The 14832-nt window shown below is 36.3% G+C and overlaps 1 protein-coding gene across 4 annotated transcripts; it reads right to left on the reverse strand.

The window, feature by feature from the left end:
• Nucleotides 1-602: 602 nt before the first annotated feature.
• Nucleotides 603-13394, reverse strand: LOC122296193. 4 transcript variants are annotated; one of them, XR_006238417.1, is made up of 11 exons: nt 12819-13394; nt 11296-11804; nt 8408-8607; nt 7317-7487; nt 6590-6904; nt 5767-5925; nt 5539-5688; nt 5209-5412; nt 4619-4891; nt 2930-4435; nt 603-728 (listed from the first exon to the last, which is right to left on the reverse strand). XR_006238417.1 is itself a non-coding variant. In XM_043105682.1 (10 exons), the coding sequence occupies exons 1-10, from the start codon at nt 13231-13233 to the stop codon at nt 3031-3033; spliced, it is 3801 nt and encodes a 1266-aa protein (XP_042961616.1). In that variant the 5' UTR covers nt 13234-13394; the 3' UTR covers nt 2537-3030. The 4 variants fall into 4 exon arrangements, 2 of the variants coding, with proteins under 2 accessions (XP_042961616.1, XP_042961617.1); XR_006238416.1 differs by lacking the exon at nt 603-728 and adding an exon at nt 2537-2855; XM_043105682.1 differs by lacking the exon at nt 603-728 and having other exon boundaries at nt 2537-4435.
• Between the last annotated feature and the right edge of the window lie 1438 nt (nt 13395-14832).

Below are 14832 nucleotides of genomic sequence, written 5' to 3' on the forward strand. Positions count from 1 at the left end.
CAAAATTTTGTGAATGTATAATCTGTTAATAGTATTTTTATTTTAAAATTTCAAAAAAATTGAATTGATTTTTATAATTTGTTTTTTTGAAAAAGTTGTAAGAATGAAATAAAAAAGTTAGAAAATTTAAAATTGAAAAATGGTTATGTTTAAATGTTGAGAGAAGATAAGATGAATAAAGACCATTTATGAAACTAAACGAAGTTTCAATCTATTGCGATGATCCAACAGTATATTTTGAGTATATTTGGCAAAGAGTCAATTGATCAAAACTTCTGCTCAATTGCGTTTAAGGTCTCGTTTGGATTTTGAATTGAGTTGAACTAAGTTAAATTAATTGAGTTTTTTTTATAAATAGTAATGAATTGAAATGATAGAATGAGTTTTGTAAGATTCATTTAAGATGAATTTAAATGTAAATGAATATTAAGATGAATTTATATGAATTTATAAGAAAGTAAAAAAGGTTATAAGTTTTACTTGTAAAAAAGTTTTGAATTGAAAAAAATTACGAGTTGAATATTTGAGAGTTGAATATTTAAATTTTAAATTAAACTAAGCTGAATTAATGTTTATATCTTCGAACATTCAAACGTAGCTGCCCAATCGAGAAAACTGAACTGGCAGCAATGCTCCTTGAAATACAATCAGTTTCTTGGGCAAAGCTACAAAACTTGAGCACAACACCATTCAGTTCCTTGCAATTAAAACATCTTCATCCACAGCATCTGAAAAATCCAAAAAAGTTGATAAGGTGATCTGTACTCCATCTCCATCTATCGCATGAAAAAACTAGTGTAGAATTGTCGGGGGCTTATCCAACTCAAGGCAATCAGAAGTATAAAGGCTAATATTAAAAAATATAATTTTTTTAAGAAGAGATAAGGTCATATGTTCATGAGTGATTTTCTTCTAATTTTATTAATAATCTTTATTTGTGGTAGAAGAATACCATAATTACAAGACAAGACTTAATAAAAATCGAAAGACAAATCAATTGAAATTATTATCAATGAATTACAACTAATAAGAATCAGAAAAGACAAGACCAGAATAAAATGGCAACAAAAATAAAACCTTCCGTGAATCTTCCCTTACCTTAATTATTAGAAAATATAATTAGATCTTATGTTTTTGTAACCCCCGCACCTTATCTATTGTAAATCTTCTTAATTTGCACCACTATGTACATTCTTTATGGAAAAATCTAATTGTAATTAATTTTATGCACCAATACATATACCCATCCAATGTAATTTAGAAAGTAGAAAAAATATAGTTGCAAGTACAAATTGTGCACTAATCTGCGTACAAATTTGATGTGATTCGTCAAAAAATAAATTTTATTGAAAATAGTATTAATTTAAATTTTAAGTATAAATAAATTAGTATTGGTATGCAAATTTTACTTGTATATAGCAAAACTCTAGAAAGTATACTTTATTGAAAACAATATCAATTTAAATTTTAAATATAAGGATATCAATATTGATACACAAATTTACTTGTACGTAGCAAAACTCAATTTTCGTGGCCCTAGAAAATGGAGGTCTTTAGCTTTTATTAAGTTTGTAGATGTTGAATATGTTTGTATTAATATCGATTCTATATCTCTTATGGTTTATTCTAATCTTTCTCACCACCCTTGGTTAATCATCTTTGTTTATGCTCTTGCTTCATGGCATCTCAAAGAAAAACTCGCAACATCTGTAATCAATTTATCAAAAGAGTTTTACTATATACAAACACAGTTAAATACTAATCTGTGTATCAATACTGATTTATTCATACTTAAAATTTAAATTAACATTATTTTTAATTAAATTTACTTTTTGACTAATCACATCCTATTAATACATAGATTAGTATATAATTATATTTGTAACTATATTTTTTCTTATCAAAAAGCTTTCCCAAGTCGTTGGCTCTGTATAGGTGATTTTAATTTATTATTAAAGCAGTCAAAAATATTTGGTGGTCGTTCAGTATCTTCCTTCTCTATTGGTGGCTTGAGATCTCTTATGGATAATCATGACCTAATTGATATAGGTTTCACATTTCCTTTCACGTGGACAACTACAAGCATGCCATATCACTTCAATTGCAGATGACATCAGTCAAAATCTACACTCCCGTAGTGATTGGAGTGTTTGAAAAATTCTTTGTTGATCTCAAAATTCGATGTGTGCACTTGATAACACAATTGGCTGTGACTAATCTCTTAGGTTGCATACCTTTAAATGCTATATCAAGATGTATTATGTATATTATGCTATATCACCTACAAACACTGTATTCATTTTATTTTCTATTAATAGTATGCGTGCTTGATTAGACAAAAGAAAATAGAAAAAGAGTCAACATGGTAAACTGACAAATGGTTCAATAATTTATACGTGCAGTCGCTAAACCAGCCAATGAAATTTTGGTTCAACCCCATTAGGCTAAATTGCCAGGGCAAGTTTTCAGGTTAAACGAACAGAAAATGGTTCACAATTTCGCCCCTTTAACAAAGAAAATATAAGAACACTCACACTTCAAACAACCTAACAAATTGACTTATCTCAGGAACAATGACCATGTACTACAAGCTGCAAACGCATGACCAAAAATTACAAACAATTCCCATCCCTTCAAAAAATTTCAATATATCAAGCAGCCATTAGTAGCAGATACGAAAATGCACTTTATGGTTTCTCATTTAGTAAAAGAATGTCAAAAGAATATGAAACCTCAGCTGTACAGATGTAACTCCGGCAAAATTGCATATTTTCTTTGGCGAAATATGCACCTTACTGTGATAACTCGACAAGAAATTAAGGCTGAATTGTATGCTGCTTTTATTCAACCACCACCTGAATCACAAATGAGTCGATTGTCGAAAGAATATTTCTCACTATATATGATGGCGAGCCCAAATATTACTAACCTTATGATGACCTTCCAGATTGATGCTACCCCAAGTCCGCATATCCTCACCCTTATCAAACCCCAGGTAGCAAGGTGACAGATTTTCAGGATCTGAGATCCCTATTCTTGCTTGATGAATTGATTCCCATCATGATGTTTAGCAGTTTTCGCAGATTGGAATCGCCTCCTTTTCAATTTATTTTTCATAAAGCAAGCCAGAGTTATATTGCAATCATCTTCATCATCTTCTAGACTGATGCTCATTGGTTCATGGAGACACACCTGCTGTTGAACAAGATCTTGCCCCCCAGGTCCACTGTCACCATCTGCAACAATTGGCATATCCGCACTAACCGACTGCAATGTGCAAGGCAACAAATTATCAGGATTTCCAGCATGGAAACATGCCTGAGATTCCAGATCTTGTGCAGCAGATAGTATTTGGTTTCCATCACGAAGTTTATCAACTTCATTGGGATGTGAGTCGGCAACCTTTATTAAACTACCTGGAGAGCAAGCCTCATGAACATTTTTGGCAACTTTGATCCTTCTCTTCGTTGGTTTATTGGAAAGAAAGGAAGCAAGTGTAATGCCGTCTCTATCTCCTGTCCCTAAATTCTGCTTAGAAATGTTTCTACATGTTGAGACTTTAGGCCCATCTTGTCGGCAAGGCAGAGATACATTGTGGCATTCCCCTGATGGTTCGTTACTTCTTTTCCTTTTCTTTAGCAGGTTTAGAACCCTGTTTTCCTTGTCCAGAAAGCTGCTTCCAACACCTTCACCATCATTCTTCCTGAAATCCAGACTTACCGGATGAAAACATGAACTGCAGTTATCCTCTGTCAAATCCATGCATTGTTTCCTATCTGATTGTAGTTTAAAAGTCCCCTCCTGCCCTGCACAGACATTCCCATCCAGTGAATCAACTACTTCACCATTGGTTATAGTTAACAACGTCAAATCCACGCAAGATGTATGATCAAGATGTTCAGTATTGTTAGTAATTTCAGAAAACATAGACTTTCCCGAAGACCATGTTGAATTCTGGTTTTCCCCCAAATCTGTCGTGCAAATGTTCCTCCCAGACTCATACGCTGCAGAACTCTTGCCAATAGCAGCCTCTATACAAACATCATTTATAGTCCCTGATTCCAAACTTCCAGGGGGTAGACGTAATGGCAGACTCAAGTTGTCTGCAACTGGTTCAATACATTTCTTTCTCACAAACATTGACTTTCCGGAAGACCGTGTTGAATTCCAGCTTTCCCCCAAATCTGTTGAGCATATGTTCCTCCCAGACTCATTTGCTCCGTAACTCTTGTCAATAGCAGCCTCTATACAACCATCATTAATTGTCCCTGATTCCAAACTTCCAGTGGGTGGGGGTAACGGCAGACCATTGTCCGCGATGGGTTCAGTACATTTCTTTCTCCTTGTACGTGATTTAGGATATGTTTCTTTCTGTGTGGTACCAGAACAAGTATGAGGTTCACCCTTCTTGGATCTAATCCTCCTTGGAGCATTGCTGTGCATCCACATGTACAAAAAATCTCATGCATGAGTAAAGCAAAGTCAAAGTCATAGATAGGAAAATAAAACAACACTCAAATTTAAAAAGGTTTAAGTGATCCACCAACAAAACAAAGAAAAATCCTAAAAAGGTTCAATTATTGCAAACAAAGCAAGAAACGGGACAAAATAAACTTACGATGAAGCTTTGTTCTTCTCCTTTGATCTTGGAGTTCCCCCATGCATAGTGGAAGTATACACCCCTCTTTGATCTATACAATCATCATTAATTGTCCCTGATTCCGAAATCCCGGTGGGGAGGGGTAACGGCAGACTCAAGTTGTCTGCAACTGGTTTGGTACATTTCTTGCTCCTTGAATGTGATTTAGGAGACGTTTTCTTCTGTGTAGTAGCAGAACAAGCTTGAGATTGTTGTTCACCCTTCTTGGATCTAATCCTCCTCGAAGCATTGCTGCATCCAAATGAAAAAATAAAAAAAATAAAAAACTCAAGCATGAGTAAAGCAAAGTCAAAGTCATCGACAGCAAAAAGAAAAAAACCCAAATTTAAAATGGTTTAGATGATCCACCAACAAAACAAAGAAAAACCCTAAAAGGTTCAAAGGTTGCAAGCAAGGAACAGGACAAATAAAAAAAACTTATGATGATGCTACATTCTTGTCCTTCTTTGGAGTTTCCCTACGCATAGTAGGTATATCAAATTAAAATCAGCAGACCACATGCAGTAAAAGAAAATTAGAAAAGAGCAAGAAGTGCTTGAATAATCTACCCTAATCTTCCCTTCTGCTTGCTGCAAGGATTTAGACTTTCTGGTTCTGATATCGAAGTAATTGGCAATGGAAGAAAATCACTTGGATAAAGGGCAGGACGTTCTGACTCCCGATCTACAAAGTTGGATATAAGAGCAGCTTTCTGTATTCTTCTGGCTTCTCGAAGCATGGGCACTTCATCAGGAAGCAACACCTTCCATCTCCTGGTTATATAGAGAGATTGTGCAATTGAAGGAGACAAAATTTATATATAGAAATAAAAATAGATTCATAACATCAGACATAATGACAGCAATTTGTCCATCAATTAATATCCAAAAACTTCCTACCTTCGGCACTGATTATCTGTACGTGGAGGCACACATGCAGCAACTTTAGACCAGCAATATCCATGTTCCATAATTGCTGCTTTCAATCTGGAATCCTCCTCTTTAGTCCATTCACCCCAGTTCAATGAAGGATCTAAACTATTGACCCATCTGTCATCAGAATCAAAAGAATTAACGATGTCATCACAGCAATAGCTTCTAGGTTGAATTATAATGATTCCACAGTACCTCTCTCTACATTGCACTTGAGTTCGACCAGGCACAAATTGAGCTATCTTGTTCCAATTTTTTGGCCCAAAAAGCATCACAGCTACTTTCAGGCGTTTGTCTTCATCTGCAATCCACCTCCCCACTCTTTCCCTGGTTGGGTGAAGAGATTTTTTCCACCTGCATGTCATCAAAATTCATAATGGAATCAATTGAGTTACAGTGAACATCCATAACAAGAACAAAAAACCTCATTTCTGTTCACCAATATAACCAAAAGCCCATATATATATGTAAATACATACATACATATATATATGTGTGTGTGTGTGTGTGTATGTATACCATCTTGTGTACTTGCGCAATGCCTATTCATATTAGTATAATTGTTTACTTATATTAAAAAAAATGCATGCCTGTGTGTATATATGCATGTATCTTTGATAAGTAAACCCAAAGACGTTTATAATCATAGGTTAGTAGGAAACCAGATAAATGAGTTGAAAGGAAAATTTCATAATAAAGGATTGATTGATTCAATTCAAGGCAGACAATTTTTAGGAAGGGGCTTGAGAGGCCATGAAAGGAAATATCATAAAGGTCACCAAGGACGCATGTTATACGGAACTTAAGCAAGGGATGAGTATATACGAATCAATATATATATACACACATGTATATAACATAGACAATATGAAACAGTAACCAGTAGTTCCACTTGCAAGAATTTCACTGCTCTTTCTTCAGTAGGGAAACTACAGCAGAAAAATAAGCTTTTACTACAGAAAAAGTAAGGCTTCATGAAAAACAACATTAAAAAAAAACATTTAAGATAGCAAACAACCTGTTAGAGCATTGGTTACCGGTCCGTCCTTCCAAAGTAGAAGCTACAGACTGCCAATCCCTCTCACCAAAAATGTCTACAGCTGAGCGTAGTTGAGCATCCTCATCCTTACTCCACTCCCTTTTTAGTATGGAAGCATTCAAACTCCTTTGATAACGTGCCAAACAGTGAAACGGGGTCCTGTTTGTTCCCAAAGATACTGCAATATCAAACCAATTATTGATCCCTTTCTCTTGGACAAGTAACAAAAGATTCTTATCCTCTGTAGCCGTCCATGGATTGTTGTTGATTAAGGGATCTTCATAATTTAACCATCTGCATAGATTTTCCAAATATATATTTAGCTAAAAGAAAGAAGCAAAGCAATCTATTCCTAAATGTGTGGTTCATAATGAGTGTCACAGACGTCTGTGATGACAATCATCACAGATGCATTTAGCACCACTGTTTTGGAGTAAAGCAAACATATGAGTGGATCCCACCTATATGACCTATGATGATCTCGGAGTTTTATTCAAACCCAACAATGCTATATGTGTCTGTAATGGTGATTGTCATAGAAGTCTGCAAAGCTCGCTTCATTGGATACATATTCTTCACAGAAAATCAATAAACACGAAAAACAATAGTCAAAAACTGCCATAATTGTGACCAGATGATCTTACTGTTGAGAACACAACAATAAAGCTTTAGACATAATTGATTTGACTCTTTAGAGAGTACACACCTTGCTTTACATTCAGCACCAGAGCGACCCACAACATACATGGAAGCTAATTGATCCCAATTAACCTTGGGCAGAAACTCCCTAATCTTCTCTGGAGTAACTTTGAGATTTTTGATTGACATGAGAATCTTATCAAAATCATTAGTATCCCCGGAAGATGCGTCTGAGCCACTGCAAATAGACATTTTTCAGGCAAAGTATTACTAAGAAACAGGTTTAAACGGTAAAGAGACAAATGTTCATATTGTCTGTAGCAATGTCTCAAAAAGTAAGAAAGGAGGTCCAATAATGCAGTCTTGGTGGCCTCATACTAGTGTAATGTTTTTATTTTCATCTCATTAATTATTTATTTTTTCTACAGAGCATCTTAATACAAGTTTACAGAATATTTACAGAATCATCAGCTCTTCTAATGTTAGGTGCATCTGTCGTATACTCCTTGTGTAACTCCAATTTGTAAATTTTCTTATCTATCGTATACTTGAATATAATAACATGATAACATCTAATTAAAAATTGCTTACAGAATCATTGATGACGTAACTCCAATTCTTCATTGCCTCAACCAACAAGGCACGGGTACTAATTTAGAAAAGTACATGGCCAGACAAACACAGGTTTACTTTGTTCCAAAGCCGCAATGTTAGGTTGTATTATGTAATAAAATGGACTTTGGACATAATCTGCTTGTCAAATATTCCTTTATTAAGTATCCAGTGCTGCATCTCCTGGAGGCTGAAACTTGAGAAACCAAAAGGTTCTCAAGGATCTCTTTTCAGTCATAAACTAACAACAGTTGCAAGTTCACGTAAAGAAACTAATTCCTACCATGAAAAGTCAATAAGAGAAAGGAAAAATTACAACAAGAGGTAACATATGTGAAGCTTCTCAGTAAAAGTGAGTAAAAGGATTATAAGCACTGTAATGATATACCCTATGACAAACCGATGACCAAGATGAACATATCACATGATGAAAATATCAATGTGAGAATGAGGCCCAAGGCCAGACGAGTAATTCTAACTGCCATATGTTTTGAGGCATGATAATAAAAAAAGGGAACACTAAAAACAGAATCGAATATATAATACCTAATCCGATCCACTGAAATTTGCACCACCAGTTGGTGAAATTGTTGCTTTATCCCCTTTCCAAGATTTTCCCTTTCTGCCTTAGACCATTTTTTCTGTTCTAATGTAAGCGGAAAGTTGGTAAGCACCATTCTATAGTTAGAAACATGAGAATTTTCTTCTGGACCATGATACATGGCAGAAAGCCGTTTATCATCAATCTGCAGAAAAAAAGGAAGAGACATCAACATATGAATAATGAAGTGTCTCCATAGATAAAAGGACAAGTGGTTTTAAAGACAGCTAATATCCTCTGCATTGCTCTGAGAGACCTCATAAATGATTGATAGTAGACTAACATAGCCTTTCTTTTTTGGCCAAGCAAGTAGTATGGTCAAGTAATAATGTAGACCCCGTCACACTTCTTTCCCTACTCTCTCTCTCTCTCTCCAAAAAAAAAAAAAAATAGAAAGAATCTTAGTCTATTGATAGACTCTTCCTAACTAATAAAATTATCCCAGTTGTATCTGGACGGTAAATTTATGTTTCTTTCCTTGAATTTGTTCTTATTTTCCTAATGGCTTTCATACTTCTTTTCAATTTTTCCTCAATCGACATCAGATGATAATATGGACCCCTTGACTCCAGAAAGTTCCAAATTATTAGGGGAAGACTGACAAGTTTCAACTATATCTATTTTAGTGTTCAGAACTGGAAGCAATACGCATTAGAGGCGGAATAAGAATAAGCATTGACCTTCTTGAAGAAAGAATAAAGAGACTCTCTTATCTTTGAACCACCTGGATTTTCTAAAACACAATGGACATGTAGAAGATGGCAGCACCAGGGTCGGTTTAGTTATTGTATTTGATTCTTTGTTTTTAGATTTTAGTTTAAGCAATTTAGATTCAGGTCCCCAGTCCTAATGTAATTATCCAAGGAAAGACCAAGTCGTACTTGCTTATAATACTTCAAGAAGACTAGTTAAGATTGCAATTGCAGCTCCTTGGGACCACTTTAAACTGCAAGAACATCTACCTCACAGGCAATGTGGGACCCCCATTTACAATTCTTCCTATGCCTAACTTGGGTGTTGAGATCTTCTCCATTCAAATCTTTGACATCCAAGTCAGTCTATTCATAAGATGGTACAGCTTGGCTCAACTGGACACTTCTGACAATGAAGTGGTTCTAATATCTTTTTTTTTTTTTTTTTTTTCTTTTTTTTTTTTTTCTTTTTAAGTGTGGCTCTAATATCAATTGAAACGTTAAGGAGAGTACAAACCACATCTAGACTTAGGCCTAGTTTGGATAGTCAGGTAAGATGAGATGATAAATCTATGAATAGTAGTGAGATGGTTTGAGTTAATATGTGATGAGTTGATTTGTAAAAGTGTGTGTGTTTGGATGTAGAGGTGAGATGAGATGGTTTTAACTTTTTATGGGGTTTTGATAAAGTGGTGGAATTATTGGGAAGTGTTTGTAATAATGATTGGGTATTATTTATCAATATATTTTTTATTAACAATTATAAATTGGAAATTTCCCTAACATATTAAAATGGAAAATTCCCAAGTTTATATTTTCCTAAATTTATGTAATTCAGAAATTCCAAAAATGATCAATTATCAATATAAAATACACCATTCTATTTATTTACTATAGCTTGGAAAATTCCCAAGTTTAATTTTTTTTTTCAATTTTATTTAATTCTAAAATTCCAAAAATATCAATTATCAATATAAAATACACCATTCCAATTATTGATTATAGCCTGGAAAACTCCCAAACATTTTTTCCTAAATTGATTTAATTCTAAAATTCCAAAAATTTTCAATTAACAAAGAAAAATACAACATTCCAATTATCATTTATATCTTAGAAAATTTCCAAGTTTATTTTTTCTCAAACTTATTTAATTAAAAATTCTAAAAATTATCCATTATCAATAATAATAAAAAAATCAATGCTCAAAACTCAAGGCTTTTACGGGAAAAAAATCAGAGTTTTTCAACAAATAATTAAAAAAAAAAAAAAGCATGAAGAGGAAAGCCAAAATCAAGCCCAGAGAATGAAAACCCAGGAACCCCAAAACAGAAGCCTTAATCGAAGCCAATGGAACTGCAATCGGTTCTAGGGAAATGTAAGGAAAGAAGGTAGAGAAAGGAAGTAGAAAGAGAGATTAAAAAAAAAAAAAAAATCGGTTCTGTGTGTACGTTCCTACATATGGGGTGCGTCGCTCAGATGGGTCTTGGCCAGCGTTTTCCAAAGTTGGAAAATGGCATACAGCAGATCGGAATAAGGGAGGAAATTCGTTGGAGGGGTTCGGGTCCCGCGCTGGCATTTATGCAGTGGAGGCAGGGAAGAGAATGGGTTTCTCAGTGTTATGGAATGGAGGAGGAAGGGCAATGTGGGATGAATCCATGAATAGCTCAGCCTTGGGGCAGTTTCCGGACTGTCAGTGATAGGTCTTCTCAGTGACTAGTATTGAGAAAAGTGAGAACGCATGGGATGAGGTGAGATACCACAACAACACACGTTTGGATACATCATACCACAACATGTTTGACTGTAAGAAACCATCTCACATATTTGTGTTTCATCTGTGTAACCAAACCGGGCCTTATACTCTTAAAAGACTAGTTAAAGTTGAAATTGGAGGAATAATTATAAGCAGTAAGAATTTCTCCCTCTTAGGCAACGTGGGAACTCATTCACCACTTATATACTCAACCTAGGGCATGACACCTAACTCTTAACTTTACAAATAGACACCAAGTAGAAAAAATTACAAGCCAGTAAAGACAGTTAAACAGTATATAACAGAATATGTAAAATTCATCTCATTAAATGGAACTGAATAAACATTCCATAAAGCTAAATGGAAAGGTGCTTATTGGCTAACAAACCTTTGGATCCTTAGAAGCCCACGATTTTTTCACTGAAATTAACTGGACACGTGGATCCTTTTTCTGGGATAATGCTCGCCCTGTTCTTTTTTTGCAAGAAGCCTGGAAGTCTTTAAGGATTTTAACACGCTCCTTCAGTCTTTTGTTTTCCTCAATTCTTGCTTCTAACTGAATCAACTTACTTCGAAGAAACCTCTGACTTGATCTATTCTTCTTAATGGCATCGAGAAGCAAGAGTGCAGACTTTGGGAAGCATGACTTTTTAAGTGGCAACATAGGTGAATTACAAGCACGTGATTGATGGCTCTCAATGAGACCAGAACACTGCACCCCCTCATTGTCATCCAATGAACGGGAGTTGCAAAAATCATCAGCATCTGTAAATCTTTCACAGGCATCAGTTCTATTAACAAACAAATTATCTGTAGTTTCCTTCTCCAAGGATAGGCTAGAGGCATGAACCTGCTCAGGTTTCTTTAACAAACTCCCAACACCGTGTTTAAAAGTATCTGCAAAAGGAACAATGCATGAGTTCTTTTAGTGTGTTAAAAAAGTGACATATGAGATCAAACTTACAGAAAAAGAATATGGGAATGAATCTCAATCAGTGCAAGACGTCACGCAAAAATATAGCAAAGTAGGCATTCACAAACCAAGTGCAAGAACATGTCATATGTGCATGTACATGAATTAAGAGAAGATAATGCTGCATTCTTACATATAAACAAGAAAACAAAACTTATTTTGTGCTAATGCTCAGAAAAGATTGCTTATGACTTCACCAACACGATTGCAAATGTTCAGTAACTACAAAATAAGGAATTCTCATGTGCGCAATGGAAATCCACACTTAATTCTTCTTCTTTTTTTATTGGCACCAGGTGTCCGGAAACAACATCCCGACTATTCCACATTCCTCATTTTTTTTTACAACAAATCTCATCTCATCTCATCTAATCATTACAACCTTTTCAAATCCCAAAACAATAATAATATTAAAAAATATATATTCTAATAATATTTTATTTAATTTTTCAACTTTGATCTCAACTTATTTCATTTGCAAAAACAAACGAGGCTTAATTCTAAGCACTAATGCTTCCAACAAAGGGTTTGTGTACATCACCATTGTAATCAGTACACGACTCCAAGTTAGAGTAACTTTGACGTCCATTCAAAAGGCAGAATGTAAATCATCTATACACAACACAAAAAAAGATAATTTGAAATTTAAAAGCAGCAACAAGAAATGCGTGGAGACACAGTAAACAAGGCAAACGAGCATGCCAGCTTGTGCTGGTTGCGCAGAATTCAGAGGCTCAAGACATAAAAGAATCCCTTTCAAAATCTCTTTCAACCCAAAGCATCGAATTTGATGCATACCAGCGAACTAAACGACAACCGTACATCATCTACAATATGCGCTACTCAGTTTATTCAGCATTATCAGCTCGAAGTCCACCACAAAATGTATCTATGATACAAACACAGATAAGTGACATGTACATCTATATTGCACTTACCACAACCGTGGCCCGAAAACCGGCGCTGAATTGCGAGGAGCGTCTCGAAATCGTCCTCCTCGTCCGACGCGTCCTGCGGCACAACAGAAGCCAGAGGCTCTAATGACAGCGGCTCGCGTAGATCGGACGAGACAGAGAATCGATTCTGAATGCTTCTGACCAATTCTAGGTCGTCATCGGACTCGGAATCGGGGGATTTAGCGGAGTAGTCTCGGTTTACGGCGGCGGCCGAGTGGGAGAAGGGGGAGGGTATGTTATCATGGAGGTCTCTTGGGTTCATGCCTGCGATCATACAAGCTCGCCTTAAGGCTGCTAAGTCCTCGTCCAAAACGTCGTCTTCGTCATCGCGCTCGTCTTCGCTGCCGGAGATCCCCGGATTTTCTTGTTCTGATTCATGTACGGTGCAAGGAGACATTGCGTGACTGTTAGGAAGGAAAGTTCCTCAGGAATTCCGGGGGAAACTTTCCGAGAGAGGAAGCGGCGTGTTTTAGAAAAGTGAGAGCAGCAGCTTCGATTACTTCCGAAGAAGGGGGAGGCGGTGCAAGTGCTTTTGAAAAGAAAGTCAGGTCGGATCGGATCGGATCGGGTTGAGTCAGTTTGGAGGGTGGATTCTGGGCCAGATTGGATTGGTTTTCGTATCATCCACATGTGTAGAACTCTAATCACAAGAGGTAACCTCTTAGATGGGCCGTAATCGATTCGAGCCGACTCGATTTTTTGAGTTATCGAGTCAAAAGTTGACTCAAATTACGAACATGAGTTAAGACGAGTTATCATGGCCGGCTCAATGTAAGGCCATTTAGCCCATGGTTAAAGCCTTCATCCTATGCAATGTTTCTACCAATAAAAAAAAGAGAAAACCTTTGAGCCGGTTAGACCTATAATCCACAATAAACAGCCCCCCAATGATAGATTGCCACGTATACTTTCCAGTATAATTCATGTGTGACCGCACTGCATACAATCCATCGCACCTTCCCCCACCTTGCGCAACCAGAGAGGGACACTGCCTGCGTCTTCTTCAACTTTTTCTTCTTCAACTGCGTTCTCCAATGTACTTTAATTTTTCTTCATATTTTTTGTGTTCGACGACTGGAGGGAGGGTGCTTGATCGTGCTTTTTCCTAAGTGGTCATTACCTTTTCTTCTTCCCTCTTCCACCGAAGCCCCCAAGTTCCAACCCCAAAAATTCTCCTACCCAACCCGTGTTTTTTATCTCTTTGTTGAAACAGATCGATTATAAGAAATTTTTTGGGCTCTTTTTGTGTTTTGAATGGCAGCAAATTATAGACAGTGGGGGTGGGGCTTAGAGGATCGTGATAGACAAGGAAGTTCTACTGTGTGGGGGAGTAAATCTGGTAGTATATGAAACAGGGAACAATGCTGATCTAGTGCATTCGTGTCAAACACTTTCTGCTATATGCAGTAAAAATGAACCCCAAGAGAATATAGCAATGAAGGGCCTTGCAGAATATATCTCTTCTTGATGATGGACAAGGCACGACACTTTCTTCATTGACAGTGAGGTTTGGGTTTCTTTTTTATTTTTTCTATTTTTATTTTAACACAATAGTACCTTTTTTTTTTCAAAGTGGTTTGAGTATTTGGAGCCATTGATGTCAAAAGAGCTTCTCTACTAATTTCCCGGCAACTTGGTCTGTCGGACTGAGATGGTTGCGGTTGAACTTCCAAAACTGTTGGGCAGTGGTGCAAACAGACGGAAGAGATGACCGACCCCTCACAGCGAGCAATGGTTTTCGATTCCGACGAAAGAGATGGCAAGGTCTCGGTGAGATGTGTTATGAAAGGTAAGGGGTGTGATTCAAACTGCAGGGGCGACCTAGCTTTCTAATCATATGTGGCTGCACCTATGCCCTTTTTGGTGTGATTTCTGATGTGGCTGATGATGATAGGAGGGCTGATTATCTCTATTAAACGGTCGGACCGCTTAGAAGCAGCTCTGTAAAAAAAAAGTGGGGTGTTTTTTTAACAAGAGAAATAATTTTTACAGTCGG

This window comes from Carya illinoinensis, chromosome 15 (genome assembly GCF_018687715.1).
Source record: "Carya illinoinensis cultivar Pawnee chromosome 15, C.illinoinensisPawnee_v1, whole genome shotgun sequence".
In the NCBI taxonomy this organism is placed as follows: Eukaryota; Viridiplantae; Streptophyta; class Magnoliopsida; order Fagales; family Juglandaceae; genus Carya; species Carya illinoinensis.